The sequence below is a fragment of the Cornus florida genome, unplaced genomic scaffold (assembly GCF_030987335.1).
Source record: "Cornus florida cultivar Cherokee Brave unplaced genomic scaffold, ASM3098733v1 CherokeeBrave_3.0.0_Hap2_Chr11, whole genome shotgun sequence".
NCBI classification, from domain to species: Eukaryota; Viridiplantae; Streptophyta; class Magnoliopsida; order Cornales; family Cornaceae; genus Cornus; species Cornus florida.
The window spans coordinates 106,399,023-106,424,013 of NW_026775581.1; the positions used below are offsets into that span (position 1 = coordinate 106,399,023).

Genomic DNA, 24,991 nt, shown 5'->3' on the forward strand with positions numbered 1-24,991 from the left:
TTGCCCCATACTTTCATATGAATAACATTTTCTTTAGAAAATGATGGAAGGGTTGCTATGAATTGAAAGGCTGATACTTAATATATCACATTCTATAAGAAATCCACTAATCCACTCACCCTTTGGTTATATTAAGGGAAATTCCAAACTATGAATGTTTCAGAAATGTAGAGGGATGGAATATGGTGTTCTATTTTGTTGTCTTTCCTCTACGGCTCATTAAGTGACCTTAAAATGATGCATAAAAGCATTCTAATCTTCTCAAAAAACTTTTTTTTCCTTTGTAGACAAACTATCAATTTTCCCCTTGAATTTTTATGCATCTTCTTGCTTAACTCAGCTTCTCACTTGTATTGCAGTAAGACAAAAGCTGTTCCTGATAAAAAAATAAATAAATAAAATAAAAGACACTTAGACACATGGACCATCATGGTTCTCTTTTTTCTTTAACCTCTCTCTCCCAATTTCCTACTAAGACGGCAATCACAGCCTGAAAGTACGAAAATGAACTTTTTGGATTGTACAGTTAACTGTTCGGTCCAAAAAAGGTGGTTCGAACTTTGGTCAACTTAATGAAATGGTGTTATCGTATGGAAGTGGATGATATCTTAAGAATTTCATTATGCGGGATCAAAACACATATTAACTGATATCCTATATGCACACACACATATCAGCACCAGTTACAACCACCCTGTGTTACCTGAGACTACAATAGAACTTCCAAATCATATTTTAGCAGGATAAAACTATTCCTTGGCTCTTTTAGCCTCCAAGTGAACTTCCATCACTTCCAGACAAACATTTTGTATTACACAACACTTGGGTGAGTTAACCACCGCATGTCTGCATCATTTGTAATGTCATTGAACTAGATTTTCAGGTCAATGCAGTTAGATTTAGGGTGATGAGTGTTTGATTTGCTTGCTGCCCGTTTATACTATGAAGATGTTTTAAAGCTTCTGCTTGGAGGCAGAAGTGGAGAAAAACTTTAATTCTCGGAAACACACTATAAACATATAGACTTCACCTAATGGGTGGAACTCTAAACTAGCATGCAATTTTGGGGCTGATATAATGCCTTAAATATTCCTTGCTTCGTAATATTAATTTATGATTGTTCTCTTTGCATCATACTTTACAAGGGTATTATGTTATTGGATTGTTTAGAACTATATTCACACTCATTTGAGATTTTCTGTCCATGAAAGGCACCTAAAATGACAAGTTTGAAAACCACATGCTCCATATGATTAATTACAGTTGTAATGCTCTTATCACGTGCACTTCCAGTCAAATATTAATTTGTTCTTGTATATCATCTTTGTTTCTTATGGCGACTGACACACAAAACTGTATTTTAGCTGCAGGAATATTCATGACATCTTCAGAGTACTTCAACCCAAAAGGTGATCCTGAAGTTCATGTACACAGCGCACTGCTGAAGATGTCAATTAAAGATGTCAGTGAAAAACTTTTAAAATGAGATGTGTGATATATTGATGATTTGTATCAACAATTTTTTATTGGACGAGAACCATACAAAAACTGCTTAATGCATGCATATTATGCTTGTATGTATATATTGTATGTATGCATATATGCAAGGCTGTTGTAAGAGAGAATATACAGAATATTTCCAGAATGGATACCAAGAGAGATTTTTTTTGATACAATAATGAGCTTCATTTGAAGCTTAGTTAACAATTGCAACATTTGACAATAGTTAAATTTGAACAACAAAGGAAAAGAGAGAGTTAAACATCCAAACTACCAAATTCAAGTACAAATTTGGCTCATACTAATTTGATTTGAATCTAAATCTAACTAATGCTATCACTATTGTTGTCATTGGTGTTATTGTTATTGCTATGATGGTTGTTACTCCCAACTCTCTTATGCTTTAGCTGCGACAGCTCCAACTGAGTCTTCATGTAGAACTGCATTCTCTGCAACTCAAGCTCTTTTGCAAATTTCATCCTCTGCTTCTCCATCTCCACCATCTGCTGCAGCTTTGAACTCTCTGCCTGCTCGTATGCCTCTCCGAATTTCAGAATCGCCCGAGTAAGCTCTCTCACCGAATTCCCCCAATTCTTATCTCTCCGTTCTACATCTTTGCCCCGTGTGGTGCAGGGACGCACTGGATTCGAATTCAACTCTCTCTGAACCCTAGGCCTCTTCCGCTCATACGGCTCCGGTGGTAAACTGTCGCTTGAAGCAGGAGATGGCTCCGGAGACGAGTCTGAATCCACCGGAGCTCGTCTCCGGAGCTGCTGCTTCTGCTTCAGCTGTTTTTGCTGTTGCTGAAATTGGGCTGACCTAACCCCTACAGGGATTCCTACAGGCACTTTCACGGAGGATGTTCCGGCACCGGAGGTGATCTTGGCCGTCGGACCTATCAATCGGTCGAGCCTGTCAAAGAAAGGCCACTTGCTCGGGGCACCGCCGGCGGCGATCTTGGCCTTTTCGAGCTTGTACTTCTTCTTCACCGTGTCGATGCGATTTTTGCACTGAATATCGGTTTTGGGAGTCTTGGTGTAATCTTCTCGGCTGCTGACTATATCGGCGACGTCTTTCCAATGTTTCTGCTTGAGATTGCCTCTGCTCAGCTCGAGGTAGCGTTCGCCCCAGGCGTCGATGAGCACCGATGTGGCCCCTTCGCTCCAGCAATCCTCTCGGCCACCGCTTCCTCCACCGCCGTTGCCGGTTGTTCTGGGCTGCTGGATCGGGAGGGCCAGGGTTAGGGTGTTCTGAGGCGGCGCGGCGGCGACCGTCACCGTAATCCTCCCGTTCGGCGGCGGAGAAGCCTGAGATCCAGACTCAGGCGACGGGTGTGAGTGGGTTTCTTCATCGTCTTCCATGGTGGAGATGCTACGTTGCGCCGGGTGAGTAGGACGAAAGCGATCTGATGATGGGTCAACGACGACCGGCCGCAGGGAGGAGTTTTAGAGAGAGAAAGGGAAGGAGGAGAGAGACAGAGAGAAAGAGAAAGGGGGAAAGTTAGGGTTTTTGGTGTTGACCGGCGAAATTATAAACGGGGCGTTAAGTGGATTTAGATGACACAAATAAAAGTTGTTTGTTGGGGGGGTTGACGGAAAAAACTGAGGGGTTAGACGGCGTCGGTAGAGGGAGGCATGCCGAAGTGTGGGACACGTGGGGATAATTATTTGGTTAGTTCCGGGATATCCGTCATCGGTGTGATGCCCCAGCCGGCTTGGTTGGTGGACCTTCCCGTCTGTCAGAACTCAATTTTTTTATTAAGGTTTTCCAAAATGGTTCTTGATGTTTTAAGAGTGGTAAACAAAATGTAACAAGTGACTGTACTTTTGAACGAATTATTAGGTTTTAATCAAAATTCATGTTAAATTAATTAAAGTTTTATATGTTAATTTATTTTAATTGGATTGAAACACAAGTCGAGGATCATTTAGGCTGTAAATAAAATTTTTAAAATTTTATTTAGGTGTATGGGAGACCCCAAGGTAATCATTTAGGCTGTAAATTTTTTTAAAATATATATATATATTTTTTATTTTTATTTTTTATTTTTCGATGTACGGGAGACCCAGAGTTAGGAAATCATTTTCCATGGAAATCATTTTACCCTCAAATGATTGAAAATAATTTACCAAAACTCTATGTCACTATAATAACTAATCTTTTTCAATCATTTCAATATAAAAATTTTATTTTTAATCTTACTTCTGCATGTATAACAAAGAGTGAGAGGAGAGAGAAAGAGATGAAAGAGAAAGTAACGAAGAGGGGATGATTTAGAGAGTACTATTTTCTGTTAGTGAAGAATATTGAAGAAAGAGAGTTAATTATGAGTATTATTCTTTGTTGGTGAAAAACACTAAAAAAAAGAGAGTTATTGTGCACAAAAACTGATTCAGAAAATATTTTACTGACTTTATCAAATACCAAAAAATAAAAAAGTAAAAAAAATATTTTACATGAAAATGTTTTATTTAAAAAATATATTACAAAAAAAAAAAAAAAGAAAAAAAGAAAAAGATTATGCACAACCAAACGGAGCCTTAATTTAATAAATTTTCGTACCGTTAGGTGCCACCCTCAAGAATTGTTTAAAGGATTCTCATTACAAGGGTACAAGGTATTTTAGTCGGCAGTATGCTATCGATGGACAGACATGTTTTGATTTTCACATCAGCTGTGTCTTGAATCATGTCTGTATATCTACGAATAATTATCCCTTTTTTTTCTTTCTAAATTTCACTAATTAGTTGGGAATAAGTTCAAGTTGCTTGTGACGCATAAGTCCAAAAAAAAAAAAAAATTCAAGAACACATTTAAATATGATTAAATGTAATAGTAACATCGATATACCATTCCTGTAATAACACATTTTTGTTAACCTGAACTCACATTGACTAATTATGAGTGTCAAGGTAGATTTTTGACTTTGAAACACCCAATTTCAATGTGTCGGGATCAATTTGTTGTCATCCATACACCAACACTTCACGCAAACTTTTGGCCATTGGATGTCCATGATTGAAAAAAACAAAAAAACTGGCATTCCAGAGTGAGATACGTCTTGACCTTGCATTGCATTGAAACTTAAGACAATGATTTTTCTCAAAGTCGAACGCTATATAAACCAAAATAGAAAGTTAAACCATGTATACCCACAAAACAAAACTGTAAACCATATCATATGAATTTGGACCACTAAGAATCAACAAGTGGGTTGTACTTCCTGATGAGGGCTAAGTTAAAAGAGCTAACAAGTTTTGTGCATCAACTTTGAACTAAAATGTTCCAGCAGTACCAAGGAAAATCAAGGTGTACTCTTCTTATTAGACCAAACCGCGTATTGAAACAGAACCGCGCACCATTACCAATAGCTGTCACCAGAAACCGACCAATAAAATGAGTCAGCCACTCGAGCAAAGCTGCCTGTTTCTATGAGGTCAATATGCCTATGACATACATGGCAGTATCGAATTTGGGGAAAAAATAAATATGAAGTGAACAATGTACCAAGGAATTATCAGTAGCGTATACTCGCTACTACAGGGTCCAAGACCCTTCAATTCTCTAAGATGGAGATGCTACAAAACTGGCAAGAGCCTGTCCTTTACACTCAAAATCTTCTTTCCAGCCTATTTTTCTATCCAGGACTTCTAATGTGGTTTTGGCTTATACCCATCGACAGCAAAGTTTCGTGTAGCCGGAGGCAGTGCTAATCGAACTCCATCAAGTTCGGGTTGTGCGATAACTTGACAACCTAGACGAGACCTGCAGAAAATCATTACATAGAATTACATTAGCTTGGCCGATAAGAGTATATCTATTGACCAGTTTCAAGATAGAGGGACCTACGTCTCTGTAAGGCCAAAAGCAAGATCTAGCATGTCATTCTCTTCATCAGTTGGATCATCTAGTTTATTGTAGTACCCCATATCCTAACCAAGATTCTCAAGAGTTAACACCACGGCAAATTAATGCATTGACAAAATCATAATCAATACCCTCAAACTAAATGACAAAAAAAGAACAGATGCCAGAGAGACGTTTTAGCAAGCATATTGATGGCAAGATCACTTGAAACAAGTCATGCAGAGAAATACAACTTCATCAGGTTAGTGCTTAATATGCAATAGATCTTCTCTTAGCTGCACAACAATTCATGTTGAGAAACACAGCTGTGCAATAACTTACCATCACAATCACATGACAAGTAGAACAAGCAAGGGATCCTTCACATGCTCCTGTAATTAAATTGAAATTAGTTAGTTATTCAATGTAGAAGTTTAGAGGAGTGTTGAGCAGCTCTGTAGTTGTCAAGTTTAAAATAGTTCCATCATGATATGATCTCAAGGATTAACCTATACATCATTAGTATAAAATCTGATAGAGTGCTGCTATACCCGCTCATCTTGACCGCTAAAAACTAGTTCAAAATGCTTGCAAAGTTTTGCGAAGAGATCATAATGAATCAGCATAAGGTGCAACCACAAAATAACATATATTTTTTTAAGTGCTTACCTTCAAGTTCTATATCATTCTCATGAGCAGCCTCCAACATAGACATTCCAATGGGGACCTTAATATGCTTCTCTTCGCCATCTTTGTCAACAAAAGTCACGGATATTCTGGAGAATCAAAGACGAGGGTATAGAGAGATCAATTAGATGATGCGACCGTAGATATCAGGCTGTTAATTTTTGTAGCAAATCTACAAGCATATTTCAGAAAAAATAATGTGGTCTAGTAGTATAGTGCCTGACCAACATTCTTATTTAATACTTAAATTGACCCACTTAATAAACTTGTTCTGGTTGATAAAACATTCAAAGGTGAGTGAACAAAATAACAGTTTCAAGACGCACTTCTGGTCTGACAAGAAAAGGGATTAGTTGGTGGAAAATCCACCTGTGGAGCATTCATAAGTGAATTGAACAAAATAAGAGTTTCAAGGGGCACCTCTGAGTTTTTGTTTGGGCCCGACTACAGTTGTAATTAGTTAATGGAACAGATCGCCCCATGGAAATCAAAGATATTTGCATTATATGTAGGAGATTTGGGCATATTAGCAATTAGCATTTTTCAGAGGTATCTCTCTTGGTACAGCAAGTGGGAAGCTTGGAGTACAACATTATGGCTGAACCCACTATATGCTATTTTTTGGAGGGAGTACGTTCTCCAGCTAGAGTTCTTGGTCATTTTTTTTCCTCATATCACCCTCTTGGGTTCCTCTACTTAGTTTTATCCCTTGATGCTTTGAAGGAAACTCCATCATGTATTTGAACAACTACTTCCAACAGTATGTTTTCTACACTACCCTCTTGGTATGTCTCTTGGTACAGCAAGTGGGAAACTTGGAGTACAACATTTTAGGCGAAAGGACTTCGCCTACTTTATGCTATTGTTTGGAGGGAGTACGTTCTCCAGTTAGAGTTCTTGGTCTTTTTTTCCCCTCATATCTCCCTCTTGGGTTCCTCTATTTGGTTTTATCCCTCGATGCTTTGAAAGAAACTCCTTTGTTTTATCTGTTAATACTTTGAAGGAAACTCTATCATGTATTTGAACAACTACTTCCAACAATGTGTTTCCTGTACCACCCTCCCTCCCCTTCCTAGAAATATAACAAACACACATAAAAATAAATAAATGGATAAAAAAATAAAAGAAGTTCAAGATAACTGCTCCTGCAATGACTACTTCCTGTATAGGCAAGCACGAGCTTACTTTTGCTTTTCTTCATTCCCGTCTTCTTGAGCTTTATCAGAAGCCGTGGTAAAAAAACGACCATGCCTCTGAGTATAAAAAAAAAAAATGTTAAAGAAAAGAGCCACTTTGGAAACAAGTTCAATTTCATGGTTGGGCCTGCTTGGGACCTTGCATAACTAAGTTCTAAGTTATATTGAGACTTATCTTATGTTTTACTTGTTAATAGGTTGCCAGTTCCATTTCATGTATGCTATATCGAATATTAGAAATCAAGTGCTTTTTATTTTTTTTCCTAGTTGGTACTCATACACACTGCCTCCATTGAGGTTCGAACCCCTGACCTTCCTTTGGGAAGTAGGGGTCTTGTACCGTTAGGCCACAGGCCTGTTGGTAAATCAAGTGCTTTCAGTGACGCAGTTAAAAACTAATTTGACTATGTATAAAAAATAAAAATAAAAAACTAATTTGGCTCTGACGAATAATAAGATAATAAATAAATTCAGTTGGAGATAGTCAAAATGGAGATGATATGGTTCTTGGCATTTCACTGCTGTTCGTGCACGTAAAACGTGAGATAAATATGGAAAGCTTAAGCAAGAGAAATATAAAAGAGAAGAGGGGGGTGGGGAGAGAAATAAAAGGTCAAGGGGGCATTTTTACTATTAGTCAAGATTTTACAGATAAAAATACAAATAGTGGAGCAGTGGCCCTCAGTGGGCCTTATCTAGCTCAATCTCAGTGCTTTTTAGTAATTTCACATGTGCTTGGCAGCTATAGTAGTGGTCTATGCATATTTTAAATCAAGTTATGACGATGACTCTTATAGTTTTATGACTTGATTTCTAAAGTTTGTAACTCTGAAATAAAAAAAAAATAAATATAAATATATAAAATTCGGCAGCGCGCACACATACATGTACTCTGTCAATTCAATTGAGATCAATTCAGAGAAATTTTTAGGCTCATCGGTGAAGCAACCACCTATACTCATGCTACTTTCCCTAGTGGCCAAGCTGATTTCATTCAAGTTTTGGTTGAAGATGCTAGGTTTTGATATATTAGACCAATCAAAACTTGAATGGATAAAAGTATAAAATTGGTTGAGAAACTAGATTAATCAATATTTGAATGCAATAAGATATAATTTAATTATCGTTGGTTATATACAGAAGAAATCTGTCATCTAAAATAACATCGCTCATCAAATTGCATGCGAAGAAACATGGTTTGTGAGTGTTTGTGTACAGGTACTAACCAGGGGCTGCAGAGAGCGATCACGCAAGATATGAAAATATGACGTTCTTGGTCTAGATGTCAATGGACCTGCTACACCCAAGAAAAGGAATGGTCAAATAAGATAAGTATTGTAAACATATATACTTATTTTGGGTGGACATTTCATCAAAGGATTCCTTTCCGGATTCAAGCAACATAATGAATCAAATCAGCTAATATATCTGAAGAAAACCTGGAACTGAATGACTGTCCTGTTCAAACCAGAACGGAGGTGAAGATGCAGGAAATTCCTCCTCTCTTTCTCTCTCTAGAACTCTTGTATTTCAACCCCAAAAAATATCTCCCCCCCACTCTATTCATTACTTCTCCTATTTATAGATATTTACAAATGTCGATGGACTGCTGGATCTAGGCCCGTTCCTCTATGAGTTCTGGTCATCTTTGATGGGCTAATTCGCATTCGGCCCATATGGCAGTGTCTTTCTATGGGCCTGACCCATCTGTACGGACCAGATGTCGCGTTTGCAAATCATATCCGGCCCATGCCACTTCGGGCCTCCTCAACTGCCCTCATAATTACCCCTTGTTTAATAAGGGGGTAATTATTGAAGGCGTCTCATCATGACGTTGACGGCTCGAGAAACCCACATGGGGGAACGGACGGTCAGATCCAGAATCAATGTTTTGGGGCTCGATGAATTTCTCGCCTTCCTGACGCTTCGGCCCTCGGGTCCCCCTTGCCTTTATAAGGCTCTAGAATACCACTTCATGCCTTTTTACCGTCTCCATCATTAGTCAAATCTCTCGTTCATCCTTTTAGAACAGTGCTAAACTTCTTCCGGTGAAATCCTTCAAGAGTCATTCTTCCAGCGGTCTTGCAGTGCTCTTTGTTGCTTTCTACCTCAGAGGTTAGTTTTGTTCCTTTTTACTTTCGGCAGGCTTCTTTTTACCCTTTTAGATCCTTCAAACACTTCCACCATGGTTGTAGATCTAGATGTTCTTCGTATGAGACTTAGACTTCCTGACAACATCCAAGTTAGGGTTTGCCCTAAGGATGTTAATATTATGACCGGTGCTGGCCTCCTTCCCGGCGAAGTTTTATTTTCAAACCTTCAACTGAATATCGTTAGGTTCCCTCTGCACCCCTTCTTTAATTATGTCTTCAATAGACTGGGGATATCCCCCCTGCAGGTAAACCCTAATTTCTTTAGAATCATATCCGTTATGCTACTCTTGATTCGTGACAGAAGTCTGGACCTTGACCTCATAGATCTTCTTCTGTGTTATAAGGTCAGTAAGATCCGAACTAACGAGCCCTTCTACCACCTCTACCCGATCGACAAGATGTCCATATGTACGGACACAATCAAATCTGAAAAGGGTTGGAGGGATAACATCGTGGGCATTAGTGGGGCCTAGTCTTCGCCGGCTGCAGAGGATTACCCAATCCCGAGTGCCTTTGGCGTCTGTTCTGTTTCCTCATATAAGAAATTCAAATCTCATAAAAACGATTGTCCCTGCGAAACATGTGTTCCTCGCTTTTGTACTTTCTTATGTCGCTCCTTAGGCATACCTTGTGATGACTTGAGCTACAGTGTTTGCAGGGATAGGAGTAATTACTTGAAGAAATACGTTCTGAACGATATTCCTTCTTGCTCAGACCTCCTCACTTCAGACAACCTTCTAGCGCTCTCATCCCTCGGCTATACCATGAGCAGGCTTCAGATTCCATCCTTTGGTAGGAAGAAAAATACTCCCCCAGCCACTTCTGCTGCTAGGGCAACCTCCTCTCCTGCATCAGCCTCTTCCTCAGCCACCATCTCTGACACCATCCCCAGCACGGTGGCTATTGATTCTGTTGTCAGCACCCCTGCTACCAACCCGAGCGCGTCTCCACAAATCACTACTGCCCCTGCTGCCACTGGGGGCGCTCGGGACAAAGAACGAGGCAAAAGGCCTCATCCTGACGGTGGGGTCGACCCTGAGGAGGAACCTCTTATAAGAAGGACCCGGGTCTCTGGGCCGGGTGCTCTCTTGCATCGCCCAGTCAGAGCTCCTGCCCCCTCCGGGCCTGTTGCAGCTGGTGCCTCTGCTTCTGCTTCAGCCTCCCCTTCTCTTCCCACTTTACCACCATGGGCTCCTCGGTACACCCGAACGGATGGGACGTTCATGAAGCCGAACGAGACCATGCTAAAGGATAGCCAGACCGCCATGGCGTATTATAGGAGCATATGGACTCCAGAAGGATGTGTTCAGCCGCTTTCCCCAATCTGCCATGGAGGTGACTTTTATTTTCTAACTCATGAATACTCTCATATTATTTGGTCTTGCCTTCGTCCGACCAGACTATCGGTTTAACCATTATTAATGTATATCTATGCAGACTTTGTTCGGAATGATGGCTATGCAGAAGCAGGTGGAAATAGGGAACGCCAGGGCCCGTAAGTTCTCTGATAGCCTGGAGGTGGCCAATAAGGAGAACGACCTTCTCGCCAGCAAGAATACCGAGGTATTGGCTCGGCTTGAAAAAACCGAACAAGAAAGAGATGTCTTGAAGAAGGAAAACGACTCTCTTCAGGATGAGAAGGATGCCCTCCAGCTTGAGAAGAGTGTTTGGCAGACTGAACGTGATTCAATCAGAGACGAAAAGGCAGAGCTCCAGCACCTTCTGGCTGATGAACAGTCTGCTCGGATGGCTTTTGAGAAGAGAGCTTTGGACGAGCGTACTGCTCTGATTGATACCATCAGCAGAGTGAACGGTGGGATGTTGGCTCTTCATGCTCGGTTCTCAAGAGTCGGAGCTCTTAGATATGCTCAGGGATTCCGAGAAGGTTTCTCCGACCGAATTCCGGCTGAAGGACAGACCAGCTCAACTCCAGATGAGGTCGATAAGGATTTAGGGATTGATCCTTTGGGGGTCTATGTTGACCCAGAACCCACCGAAGCGGAGCATATATTTGATGAATGTCAGGATATTGCTTCCTCTAGGATCACTACAGCTCCTCCTACCGTTCAGCCTCTAACCGCTCCTCATTCGTCAACTGTGGTCTCTCCTATAGTCACTGCTGACGTTGGCCCCCAGGAGAATGACTCTGTTATTCATCTTGATTCCCCACCTCGTGAGGGTGAAATGGCTGACGGGACCGAGGAGGCGGATCGGCACAACCAGGAGGCTGTCGGTACTGGGGCAGCTAGCTAGGACTCCTCCAGACTCTTCGATTCCATACTTCTTTGTAACAATGTGACTTGAATACTTCATTTTTTGTAACTCCAATGCTTATCATGAATGAGATGACAGAACTCTTTTTTCTCTTTTGCCTTTGTGTTGCGCTCTGTTCAAACCCATTTTCAATATATATATACCTTTTTTTTTTTTTTTTTTTTTATATTAACTTTGTCATGTGCGTGTTTATGGCAAGTGCCTGGCGTTCGGCTTGTGGTGCCAGCTGCCACTTATCTTGCTTAAGTGCCTGGCGCTCGGCTAGAATGCCACTTGCCACTTGGCTTCTTTTTTCTTTTTTTTTTTTTAGCAAGTGCCTGGCGTTCAGCTTATGGTGCCAGCTGCCACTTATCTTACTTAAGTGCCTGGCGCTCGGCTAGAATGCCACTTGCCACTTGGCTTTTCCTTTTTTTAGCAAGTGCCTGGCGTTCGGCTTATGATGCCAGTTGCCACTTATTTTGCTTTAGTGCCTGGCGCTCGGCTAGAATGCCACTTGCCACTTGGCTTTTCATTTTTTTAGCAAGTGCCTGGCGTTCGGCTTATGGTGCCAGCTGCCACTTATCTTGCTTAAGTGCCTGGCGCTCGGCTAGAATGCCACTTGCCACTTGGCTTTTCATTTTTTTTAGCAAGTGCCTGGCGTTCGGCTTATGGTGCCAGCTGCCACTTATCTTGCTTAAGTGCCTGGCGCTCGGCTAGAATGCCACTTGCCACTTGGCTTTTCATTTTTTTAGCAAGTGCCTGGCGTTCGGCTTATGGTGCCAGCTACCACTTATCTTGCTTAAGTGCCTGGCGCTCGGCTAGAATGCCACTTGCCACTTGGCTTTTCATTCATTTTTTTTTTTTAAAAACCCATTGAAGAGGAAAGTTATTTTTATAAATTTCAGGAATTTGCACATTCATACGTACTTGATTGACAACAAACAACACCCAATAAAGCCGAAACTTAGCTTTTATTGGTAGTACCTCTTCAGAGACGTGGCATTCCAGGGCTTGCTAACCAACCTTTCCGCCATGGTCTCTAACGTATACGCTCCCTTGCCTATGACTTCTGCAATTCTGTATAGGCCTTCCTAGGGTGGCATCATTTTTTTGACTATCCCCACCTTTCTTTTCAGAACCAGATCGCCAGGGGCAAAATCTCTGTGTTTCACTCTTTTGTTGTGACTATTCGCCAATACTTGCTGGTATGATGCTAACCTTATTGTTGCAGCGTCCCTCCTTTCGTCTATCATATCGAGGTTCAATCTTAACATTTTGTCGTTCTGATCTCGACTCCATGCTAAGCTTCTGATAGTTGGGACCAAGTGCTCAACCGGTATAACCGCCTCGGTACCATATGCCATTGCAAACGGGCTCTCCCCAGTCGGCCGCCTTAGGGTGATCCTGTAAGCCCATAGGACGTTCGGGAGCTCATCCAACCACTTCCCTTTATGGTCCTCCAGCTTCTTCTTAATGCAGGCGAAAATTGTTCTGTTTGTAATTTCTGCTTGTCCATTGGCCTGAGGATGACTTACTGCAGCCAACTTCTGATTAATTCCATACTCCTCCAGCAGCTCTCTTACTTGCTTGCTGTCGAGGTTCGTGCCATTATCCATGACTATTGACCTTGGAACGCCGAAACGGCAGATAATATTGTTCCAAATAAATCGTCTCACATGAGTCTGAGTCACGCTTGGATATGGTTCTGCTTCCACCCACTTAGTGAAGTAATCCCTGGCCAGTAACACATACTTGTTCTGAGCTCTTGCCGTTGGCAGAGGACCGACCACATCCATCCCCCATTGCGCGAAAGGCCATGGCGAGGCCATTACGTGCAATTCCTCAGGTGGTTGGTGAATCAATGGTCCATATCGTTTGCATTTATCGCACCTTCGAGAAAACTCCTCCGCATCTCTTGACATGTTCGGCCAGAAATACCCTTGTGTCATTGCTTTATGCGCTAACGATCTTCCCCCAGAATGATTGCCACATACGCCTTCATGAATAGCTCGCAATACCTGCTGCGACTCTGCGGGGGTGACACACTTCAAGTATGGGCCAGAGTAGGACCTTCTGTACAGCTGGTTATGCACGATGGCGTATTTTGCAGCATTCTTTTTGATTTTCCTAGCTTCATCCCTTTGCATAGGCAAAACGCCATCTCGAATATAAGTGATGATGGGGTCAATCCAACTCGGTTCATACGGTATGACATTGACTTGCCAAGGGTCAGAGTCCAAAGGTTCTTCGAAAATAGATGGCTGGGTCAATATTCCTATTGGAATCACCCTCGCCAATGTTTCACCAGAACTCGAAGCACTACATGCTAACCGGTCCGCATCTGCGTTCTGTTCCCTCGGTAACTGTATGAATTCAATCTTCGCAAAGTCCTTGGCTTTATGCAGAACGGCAGAACGATATGCCTCCATCATGTCATCCTTGGTCGCGTACTCACCATTTACCTGCCGAACAATCAACTGTGAGTCACTATAAACAGTCAAACTTCTGACCTGTAGCTCTCTGGCCAACTTTAACCCATTCAGCAACGCCTCGTATTCCGCTTCATTATTGGTGGCTCGGAACTCAAGTCTGAGTGCTTGACTCAAAGAAGTACCCTCTGGGGTTTGCAGTTTAACCCCAATTCCAGCCCCCATCTGGTTAGAGGAGCCATCTACATAAAGTTTCCAAGCGCCGCACCTAAGGTCTTCTTCCGTATCCTCAGAGTCACATTCTAGCAGGAAATCGGCTACCGCTTGTCCTTTGACAGCTGTTCTCGGCTCATATGTTATGTCAAATGAACTTAACTCTATGGCCCACTTTGTCATTCTGCCCGAGAGTTCTGACTTGTGCATAAGCACTCTGATTGGAAAAGTTGTTAGAACAGTTATAGGGTGGGATTCGAAATAATGCCTCAACTTTCTTTTTGCGTTTACAAGTGCAAGTATCACCCGTTCGGCCTTCGAGTATTTTCGTTCTGCCTCGGTCTTTGTTTTACTGACATAAAATACCGGGTGTTGCACCCCTTCCTTGCAACGAATCAGAACGGCACTTGTCGCAACACTAGATACTCCAAGATACAAAAATAACTTTTCTTCTGGATCCGGGGCTGACAGGACTGGTGGATTCTGCATATATTCCTTCAAATGGGTCAATGCTTGTCGTTGCTCATCCCCCCAGACCTGTCTTCCATGACTCCGAATCGTGTCAAAGAACGGCTTGCAGCGGTCTGACAACTTAGAAATGAATCGACTTAATGCAGCTATTCGTCCTGTGAGGGCTTGCACCTCTCTGATCGTCTTTGGCTCGGCATTCTTAATCAAAGCCTCTGCTTGAGCGGGGCTAACTTCGATGCCTCTGCGGTTGACCACGTGTCCCAAAAACTGACCGGAACTCACACCGAACGAGCACTTGGTTGGATTGAGCCTCATCCCATATCGCCTCAGCACATCAAATATATCTTGCAGATAATTCAGATGATCATCCTTCTTCCTACTCTTTACCACCATATCATCAATATATGCTTCCACAATCTTTCCTATCTGATCCTTGAAAATTTTGCTAACAAGTCTTTGATAAGTTGCTCCCGCGTTCTTTAGTCCGAAAGGCATAACTTTGTAGCAGTATGTCCCTCGCTCGGTTACAAAAGAAATTTTTTCTTCATCTGCCGGGTCCATAGGGATCTGATTATAACCTGAATAAGCGTCCAGAAAGGTTAAACGCTCATACCCGGTGGTGGCATCCACCATTTAATCAATCTTTGGCAGCGGGAAGCTATCCTTCGGACAGGCTTTGTTCAAATTGGTGAAATCAATGCAAAGTCGCCATTTCCCATTCTTCTTCTGCACGACAACGACGTTGGACAACCAATCAGGGTAGTGTACTTCTCTGATAAATCCCGCATCAAGCAACCTATCAACTTCCTCGGCTATGATTTGGTTGCGTTCTGGAGCAAATCTTCGTTGCTTCTGTTTTACTGGTTTGAAATTGGGATTGACATTCAAGGAATGACAGGATACGGAGGGATTAATTCCAGGCATGTCTAGGTGACTCCATGCAAATACATCGGCATTGCGAGACAAGAAGTCAACTAGCTCTTGCTGCTCTTCCCTGGTCAGTCTTATTCCTACTCTGGTAGTTCGCTCTGGCCTGGACTGATCGATCTGCACATCCAGAAGGGGCTCTTCGGTCAAGTCGACTGACTCCCCCACCCTGTTCTGCTTGGGCGGAGGTTCCTGTAATTGCTATCTGGGGCTTGCCGATCGGACGGGCGCCTTCCCTTTCCCAGCATACTTTAGTGTGACGGAATAACACTCTTTGGCTGCAACCTGATCCCCACGAATGTCTATCACCTTCTTTCCATCGGGTCCGAGGCACCTCATGACCTGATGCAAAGTTGAGGGTACACCTTGGACTCTGTGAATCAATCCTCTTCCCATCAGGAGATTGTACGAGGAGTGAATCTCTACAACCACAAAAGTTTCCATAAGAGCTCGTTCTGCAGCTTGAACTTCTACTTCCACCATTCCGACGGGCTCCACCCTCTTGCCATCGAATCCTAACAAGGGATTTCCAGTGGGCTTGAGCCTCTCTGGTTTAATCTCGAGCCGATCAAATGTGTCCCTCGGCATGACATTCGCACTGCTCCCGGGATCGATCAGAACTCTGCGCACCAGGCAGTCCGCCACTGTCAAACTGACTACCAACGGGTCTTCATGGGGGATTTGAACACGCTGCAGGTCTGTCCTGTCGAACTTTATCTGTATCGATGTGATCTGCTGGTGTAGAGTATTCACACTACTGACCCTTTTCTTCATCTACGCCTGCCGTAGGCGCGCTCGGAGTAGCTCATCTGAATCTTCGCTGGGCTCAGGTCGACCGTGGATAGCATTGATTATACGAACTGGTTGTGAACTGTGGGAGCTTTGTTTATGACTCCTTTTTACTTGTTCCATCGGTCGATTCTGCTCTGTCGCCGAGCCTTGAACATAACTCGCGAACTCCCCTCTAGCTATCAACATCTCCACTTGCCTTCTCAAATTCCTGCATTCATTAGTCTGATGACCGAAATCGGAATGGAAAGCACAATGTTTAGTCTGATCCCTCTGTTCGAGGGGTTGCCTAATTGGCAGTGGTGGATGAAACTTATCTTTGTTCTCCTGATATAGCCTCGCCAGAGTGACCTTCAGCGGAGTGATCAGCTCTTCCTCCCTGGACCTCTTTTCTGCCTTCCAGGAGGTCTGATGCTGCGGCTGAGCCTGCTTCTACCTGATCTTTGCCTTGGACTTTTCCTCGGTCGACACGAGCGAAGCTGTCCGAGCATTGGCTGCCTCCTCTTCTTCTAGGCGCACAAAGCCGTCGGCTCTTTCATTGAGTTCATCCATAGTCGTCGGCGTATTCACTACCAGACTGGTATGGAACGGAGTGCCACGTGTCATAGCTAACTTGAAGGCTTGAACCGCTGTAGAAGGGTGGCATTCGATCACCATACTCTTAGTGAGATTAAACCTGGTGAGAAAAGCCTGTAGACGTTCATCTTTGTGCTGTCTCATTGTGAATAGGCTTGAGATGTCCTTTGGCGGACGCTTGTTCCTATAGTACTGGCTTATGAACCGATCGCACAGGTCTCGGAAGCTACCAATGGAGCTCCTAGGCAAGTTCTTGAACCAACTGAGCGCCGGTCCAGCTAGGCTTGTAGGGAAACATTTGCACATTAAAGCGTCGTTTTCCGTATTCAGGGCCATCTTCAACTGGATATGGTACACATGATCGATCGGATCGGTTGTTCCGTCAAAAAGAATAAAGACTGGCATAACAAACTTCCTTGGATGCGGGGCATTCAGGATCTCGTCAGTGAATGGTGAATCAACCGTCCGAGCCGCGGATCGGAGTGCTTCATTCTCTCTTTGGCGCCCAGTGGTAGCCCTGTGAGCTACGGTTTTGCTCTCCGAACCGCGATGAGTGATTGTAGCCATGGAGGGCCGGTAGGACGGATCAAACGACCGTTCCTCTATGAGCTCTCTTTGCCAAGGCGACGCAACTTGGCGGCGATCAACCTCTATCACCTCCTCTCGGTTGAACCTTTCCCGATGCGGATCGAAGGTCATGGCTTCGTTCTGTCTGATCTGCTCATGTCGCGGATCAACGTGAGTCGATCCTTCGTGATCCTCAACTCGACGAGCATTTGGCGGCAAATCATCCATCCTCCTTTTATCACGGTGGAGAGCTGACTGATTGTTCTCGTCCTGCTCGCCTTGATGCGCGATATTAGATTGAACACCTCCTTCACCGGCCGGAAGTGGACGGGAAACCGCGGGTATTTGCTGATGTTGCATTCCAGCTTTCAATTCTGCATTCTCTTTTTTGAGAGCCTCGATCAAGTTCATCAACTCCTCAAGCTTCGTTTGCTGGACAGCTTCCATCGGATTGGAGCTTTCACCTATCATTATTCCTGAACGGAGTAAAGGCATTAATCTCAAGTTCGTGAGTAGATCCGAGCTTCGTGAGTGGGAATTTTTCAGATCTGGTTTCGAATTCTCCGAATTATGCTCACGGTTGACGAGATCTGAATTGTCCGAATTTTAAATCCGTCAGATCCTGCCACAATCGAACAACTCGTTGTTTCGTAGATCTGAAGCCACTTCTGCCAAAGCAACAGGAACTAAAATTCCTCCAGAGTAGGTCACAATCGCTCAGATCTGGATCCAACTCCCAAAGATCGAGTTTCGTTCCCTCGGATTGGTCTGAATCCACGCGATATTAATCAATGATCAATCAATCTTCCACGATTCCCACAGCCGGCGCCAATTGAAGATGCAGGAAATTCCTCCTCTCTTTCTCTCTCTAGAACTCTTGTATTTCAACCCCAAAAAATATCTCCCCCCCACTCTATTCATTACTTCTCCTATTTATAGATATTTACAAATGTCGATGGACTGCTGGATCTAGGCCCGTTCCTCTATGAGTTCTGGTCATCTTTGATGGGCTAATTCGCGTTCGGCCCATATGGCAGTGTCTTTCTATGGGCCTGACCCATCTGTACGGACCAGATGTCGCGTTTACAAGTCATATCCGGCCCATGCCACTTCGAGCCTCCTCAGGAGGGCAGTAAAGTTGCTTGAAGCACAACTTAATAAAAATTCAGTAATAATTATTAAAGAAAAATCAATGTGTAAATTCCATGATGGAATATGCATAATCTAACATGAGAAATTATACTTAAAATAATCCAACTGATGTTCATGAAAATACAATAAAGAGTTTTAAGGATTACAGACAAATGAAATTAGAGAAGGTAATGGATTTAAGGAGAGTTCCAAATGCACATCTATTATTCAATAATTTCTGGTTATCAGAGTCATTATATAGAACTTTCAATGTCACCTCTGTGGAGGAGACATCAGCTATCTTGTGTGTCAAGGCTTGTAAAGGATCCCCAGCATCAACTTACTTATTTACAGAAGTAGCATCCAACTGAGATGTCATAGTGGCAGAAACCCTTCAATCCTGAATCCCGGATGAATGCACTGATCATGAGAGGAAATAACACAAGCCTTGACTTTAGACGGATCCCAAATCACCCAGATGCAACCAAGGGTTGATTGATTGTAATTTGTGGTTATTTCCCAGTTCTCAGCAATACCCTTCAAGACTCTATCCATGTTGATTCTTCTAATGCAAGTATCCACTAAGCAAAACAAGGATTTTTCATAGGAAGTAGTCATCTTTTGCCCAATTTAGTGAATCTACTCGATAAACCCTTGATCTTCCTAAAGGTACTAAATGGTTGGGTGTATATTCACCAAGTATTCCTAAACTTTAACTACAAAAAGAGTACCACCTGGAAACTCCTACTCTTCAGTGTCACATTAATAACCTATATAAACATGCATCAATTTTTTTTAAGTTCATGTGAATTTCGGATTAGGCAGCCAGGAAGCACCAATGATCAATAAGTTAAAACTACAAGTTCCCTCATTATATTTCACTTGAAGTATGCACTCATCCAGCATGAAATCTTCATGGAGCAAATAAAACTTTTAACCACCCCACTATCAGAGATAAAGCTAAGCAATAGGGACTCACATCTAATAGAAAATAGCATAATATAATTTATCTTTATAATACAAAATGTGAGACCTATTGCTCACTATAATGATAAAGCTATCCTGTCTAGTGTTAGGATGTAAATCTGAGTCTAAACTGCCACTTTTATACAAATAATGCTAAAAGCTCAAGTTTACATCAGTCTATCCTTCCTGACAGACCAACACTGGGTAATACTGAAGTTTTTATTCAATTATTCAATGTTTTTGGAGTAATCCTATCACAAACTGTATGTAGGACCATCTCCAAGAAACGTAATCCTTGCCCAAGATTAACCGAACATATATGATATCCATCTAGCTTAAACCAAAATCTTTCATGTCGTAGATTTATTCCAAAATAACTAAATAAATACATACAAACAGTCATTCAAACCCAAACACTAGATTTATTACAAAATAACTAAATAAATACATACAAATAGTGATTCAAATCGAAGCACCAAATTGGTTCATTTAAACTGCATTTTAATTAAATTTAGTGTCAACAACATAAAGAACGGACCTTTAGCTAAACCTTTGATCACCAGAGCTCCGAGCTTCGAGAATTTGGAAATGAACATAATATCGTGGCAGCTACAAAAAAATAATAATAATAAAAATAAATAAATAAAAAATCTGGGGCACGAAATTAGTAATTATGAGATCAGTAACAGCCTCAAAGCAATTTGAGTTAGGAATTGTTTCCTTCAATAACACTGAATCAAACACTTAATAGAATTTACAATGACGATTGTTAGATCAAAAGGAATCAAACCCAATTGAAATTGAAACACGAAAAGCATGAAACACTAACCCAGATTCAATATAAAACCAAAACATATGCATATAAACTACGATATTATATATATATATACACACACACACACATAAACGTGGCTTTAGGTTTAGACAACAGCCCTTAAATGTGTAGAAAGTTAAGCTAAACAAAGATAGAGAAAACGAATAATAAGGAAGAAACGTACCTGTCTCTGGCGTTGCTGAGTTGCTGCAGATGAGTTTTTGAGGACTTTGGCGTCGATTCTTGGGTTTTCTACGGTTTATTTTGGAAGTTGAAAGCACGAACGAGAGATATGGAGAGAGAGTTCAATTCCTTCTTTTAGAGCTTAAAATATCACATGGCAACTCTACGACGGCGTTCTAAGGAACAGTCTCGAAGAAAATGAGGCCCATATAATCTTGGGCCTTAAAAAAAACCTGTTGGTCTGAAAAGGGAAGAAATTAAAAATAGCCGAAAAGGGCCCGGGTAGGACTCCTCTTTCAACCAGCTTTTCAAAAAAAAAAAAACACACACACACACACACACACACACACACACACACAGGGTCTCCTCCATTGTAATAACTGCTGATTTGAAAGTTGCAAGTTATGGATGTTCAAGGAGACCAGTATATATATATATTCACCCAAATTGGGCTGTTAGGCATTATTGAATCTTTCATTTTTGGTGGCCAAATTTTTATTGGTTCCCCTTTAATTGGTAATTGGCTATGGCTTGTGCAGCAAATTCCTCCTCTTTACTATTTATTTAGGTTTTTGAATGTGTCTTATCAATTTATAAGATGGTGGATTATTGAGTTAGATCTTCTTTGAAAGAAAGACGATAAAAATGAATAGGTGATTTTAACATGTTTTGATGGGTTGGCAAAAATCATGAAAATTATGCTCAACATTGAGGGTACATTGGTCTTTTTATTTTAGACATATCTAAAATGGAGATGCGGGGTATCGAACCCCGTACCTCTCGCCTGCAAAGCGAGCGCTCTACCAAGTGAGCTACATTCCAATTTCGTTGCCGTGTCGTATGTTACTTTATTCATAGTTTTATTTTTCTTTGTTTTTGTTTTGGGGGCAGGGGGTTTATGCGAGAAACCTAAATCCAACTCTGTACAGCTTATTAATGTCTGTGCGAGATCGAGAGACTCCAAACAGCTTAATTTCATTGAAAAAGGGTTCAGAATACACACCATATTTACAATAGACAAAACAAAGCAATATAATGCAGGAAATTAACAAGAAGCTAGCATTAGGTCTTCTCCAGCTATTTTCAACATTTACTTCAAACTGCTTGGCATATAAGAAAGCATTGGTCTCCTGATCTCAACAATCCAAACCACTCATCACTATCCTGCATTACATGTAACAAATTATATATAAGCAAATCTCATTCCCAACTAATATTACATACAAAACACAATCAATTTTGAGTCCATTTGGCCGCTTATAAATAAATTTAACAAAATTATCATTCTAAAATTTGCAATAGTTCTCTCAAGTCATAAATTTTAACCTACCACTAGGAAATGATTTATTTGCAATTGGCATTCTACGTAAATATGTGATTTACTTAAAACATGGCTTCGACTAGTGTTTTAGGTTAACACATTGACTTAAATATCATTTTTTTCAAATAAAACATTCAAAGGTTGAACATACTTCAATCATGGTTCGCAATATTGGTTGGTTCGTAACCTTTTTTCAAGAGTCCGATACTGTTACATGCCTCTATGAACTGACCAGTTCGATTGATTTATATCGATATTCGTTTAAATCCGTATACTGCGACCGCCACCGAAACTATAAATGCGAACCATGACTTTAGCTCACATGTTCGCCTAAGACTTCAATTTAAAGCAAATTTCCAACACTAATAATATTAGTCTCTTTTTCAAAACTTTCAAAAAAAAAAAAAAAAAAATTACTTTCCAACTTTGTTTTAATTAAGTTGGTCTGACATTGTTAATGCACATTTTAGACGAGGTTAATCAAGTGAGTCGAATCTACTACCTCTATACTCTATCCCTACTAAAATAAAATTAAATGCGTACTATTACTAACTAAAAAATTAGTTACTCATCCTGACAGTTAAATTTCTAGTAGGTAAAGATAGATGTATGGTTTGCATTGGAGATAAAATATATAAATGTATGGTTTGCATTGGAGATAAATTATGTACGTGTGTGTGTGTATGTATATATATATGATAATGGCATAATTGTCATTTTAATAATTAAAACGAAACAAATAACCAATCATAAACTGTCGGACTTCTGGGCTCAGCGCTTTCGAATTCTTCGGGTGACGACTTTGTCCTTGTCAATCTCTTGAAATACCCACGACCACGAGGAGTTGTCCCTGCACCCAAATCATGCCCCCGCAAGAACCCAAAATAAGAAGCAAACCCCAAAAAACATAAAACTCTTTTACACACACCCTCATCATCATTAAACTTTAATGCATGACAACAGATACTTACGTGAAAAAGGTGAAATGGGGGCACTTGAACCTGCCGGAGAAGACGGGACAGAGTTGGAGTCACCAGAAACGTTCCGAAATTTGGATTTGGTTGGGAGAATGATGATGCTCCGAGTTACAGAGATTTGGTCAGGCGTGATGATTGGAGGAGGAGGAGGAGGAGGAGGAGATCTGACAAGAGAGAATGAATCGTACTTGCGGAGTTTGCCGAGGCCGGTGTCGGGTGTTGGGCCCGCAAATGTTTCATCCCAGAGCTTGTGGAGAAAACCCATGTCGTTTTCTAATGTAACAACCGATCGATATGTACGTATAAATGTTGGTAAAATATATGCTTAATGTGACTTTTAAGATATAACAACCTTTATACTAATATGTCATGAGATAATTAACAATATGCTAATAAATAATTAATTAAATATGCAACTCTATATTTAATTAAATATACAAAATAAAGCAATAAAATAATAATAATATGCAAGGAATGAACCTGGACCGAGGCTAGTATTGGATACTATGTCCTTAAGACAGATTCGCCCCGCTATGGTGCTAACGGACTCAGTGGCGTCTATCTCCCAGGATACAACGGTCTACATCCACCAGTAGCAGCACTACAAACTCGTGGATACGGCGAACCTCCTCCGTGTAATACTCTCTCTGACTAAAAAATGCATCTATATACTATATAAATGCTAAATTGGGTGTAATCCGAACCAAATGGTTCGGACCAATCTTAATATAGCTCGATGAAATTGGATTAGGATCGAAGTGGCTCGAACCACTTAACCTAAGGTTTGAACCCACTTGGGTTGGGTTCTAGTCTAGAGAGGGAGATAGAAGAAAATGAAAATGAATAACTTGCAAATGATCCAAAGGGGGGTATTTATAGAAACAGAAATGCCTTTTCTGATTGGGTGCGTCTCTTCATCATTGGACACAACCATTACAATAGGTTGCAATGGTTCACATGGTGTCTATTCACCACTAGACACATCCATTCCAATAGGTTGCAATGGTTCACATGGTGTCTGTTCACCAATAGACACATCCATTCCAATAGGTTGCAATGGTTCACATGGTGTCTGTTCACCAATAGACACATCCATTCCAATAGGTTGCAATGTGTCTTTTCGAATGGGTGCAACCATGGGTCATGATGGTTCGAAAAAAGGTGTAACCTTTTGAAAAAACTAAAAAGTGGTTTTTTAATTTAAAAGGTGTAACCCTTTAGAAAAACTAAAATATGGTTTTTTTAATTTAAAAGGTGTAACCTTTTAGAAAAACTAAAAAGTAGTTTTTTTAATTCAAAAAACCAACCACCCAAAAAAACCTACTCATTTGTAAAACCCATTTAAATAAGCCCAGCCCAAAATTAGGCCCAATCTAAAATTCCAAAAAAAGAATAATCTGGACTTTACAATTAGGCCCAAGCCCAAGCCCAAATCCTAAACTCAGCTTATTTAAATTTCAATTTGTTTCAACATTTTTTCCATGTGGGACAAACACTTCCCACATTTTGCATACCTATTTAGGCTTATCAAAACACTACACTTTGGAGCTAATTTCTCATTCATCCAGAAACGGATTTCAGAAAGTAAATATACCACGTTCATCTCCTTGCGGAGAGAAACGTGCTTGTCTAGAGATCCGTAAAAAATTAGTAGCGGAATCTATTTCAAATCTCATCCAAAGTTTATGTTTTTAATGCCCCCGTTTCCAACAATCCCCCACATGAATGAAAATTTGCGTAAAATGCAAAAGATGATCATGCAGACACTAGAGAGAGTATAATCGAAAAGTTACTGCATCAGGATAGGTGGCTTTTGGCTTTGAACCTTCCCTAGTGTATTGCTATCGGATTTACTGGCTAACCAGTGAACGCGATGTCTTGAACTGTTCAGCCGTTTGTGTAAACCAAGACAATAACAAACACACAGTAGCTTTCCTCACAAAGTTGGTTCTCATTGTTGTGTTCATTTTGGCCCTGAACAAGTCCTGGTAT

At 41.2% G+C, this 24,991-nt stretch overlaps 3 protein-coding genes across 4 annotated transcripts; all 3 read right to left on the reverse strand.

The window, feature by feature from the left end:
* Positions 1-1,612: 1,612 nt before the first annotated feature.
* Positions 1,613-3,288, reverse strand: LOC132285834 (trihelix transcription factor ENAP2). The gene has a single exon (XM_059788062.1). The coding sequence runs from the start codon at positions 2,859-2,861 to the stop codon at positions 1,824-1,826; it is 1,038 nt and encodes a 345-aa protein (XP_059644045.1). The 5' UTR covers positions 2,862-3,288; the 3' UTR covers positions 1,613-1,823.
* Positions 3,289-4,649: 1,361 nt separating this feature from the next.
* On the reverse strand, positions 4,650-20,857 carry LOC132285835 (uncharacterized). 2 transcript variants are annotated; one of them, XM_059788064.1, is made up of 8 exons: positions 20,703-20,857; positions 20,243-20,313; positions 8,456-8,523; positions 7,219-7,286; positions 6,016-6,122; positions 5,689-5,738; positions 5,350-5,432; positions 4,650-5,265 (listed from the first exon to the last, which is right to left on the reverse strand). In XM_059788064.1, exons 2-8 carry the CDS (start codon positions 20,298-20,300, stop codon positions 5,151-5,153), a joined length of 549 nt encoding a protein of 182 aa, XP_059644047.1. In that variant the 5' UTR covers positions 20,301-20,313; positions 20,703-20,857; the 3' UTR covers positions 4,650-5,150. The 2 variants fall into 2 exon arrangements, with proteins under 2 accessions (XP_059644047.1, XP_059644046.1); XM_059788063.1 differs by having other exon boundaries at positions 8,456-8,526.
* Positions 20,858-22,747: 1,890 nt separating this feature from the next.
* LOC132281784 (dormancy-associated protein homolog 4-like) lies at positions 22,748-23,264 on the reverse strand. The gene is made up of 2 exons (XM_059783452.1): positions 22,994-23,264; positions 22,748-22,872 (listed from the first exon to the last, which is right to left on the reverse strand). Exons 1-2 carry the CDS (start codon positions 23,262-23,264, stop codon positions 22,748-22,750), a joined length of 396 nt encoding a protein of 131 aa, XP_059639435.1.
* Positions 23,265-24,991: the final 1,727 nt, after the last annotated feature.

Coding starts and splice junctions, on each gene's coding strand:
- LOC132281784 (XM_059783452.1), bottom strand. CDS start 23,264: ATGGGTTTTCTCCACAAGCTCTGGGATGAAACATTTGCGGGCCCAACA. Junction 22,873..22,993: donor CCCCATTTCACCTTTTTCAC/GTAAGTATCTGT, acceptor ATTTGGGTGCAG/GGACAACTCCTCGTGGTCGT.
- LOC132285834 (XM_059788062.1), bottom strand. CDS start 2,861: ATGGAAGACGATGAAGAAACCCACTCACACCCGTCGCCTGAGTCTGGA.
- LOC132285835 (XM_059788063.1), bottom strand. CDS start 20,300: ATGTTCATTTCCAAATTCTCGAAGCTCGGAGCTCTGGTGATCAAAGGT. Junction 8,527..20,242: donor GATCAAAGGTTTAGCTAAAG/GTCCGTTCTTTA, acceptor TCTTGGGTGTAG/CAGGTCCATTGACATCTAGA. Junction 7,287..8,455: donor ATCGCTCTCTGCAGCCCCTG/GTTAGTACCTGT, acceptor TTTTATACTCAG/AGGCATGGTCGTTTTTTTAC.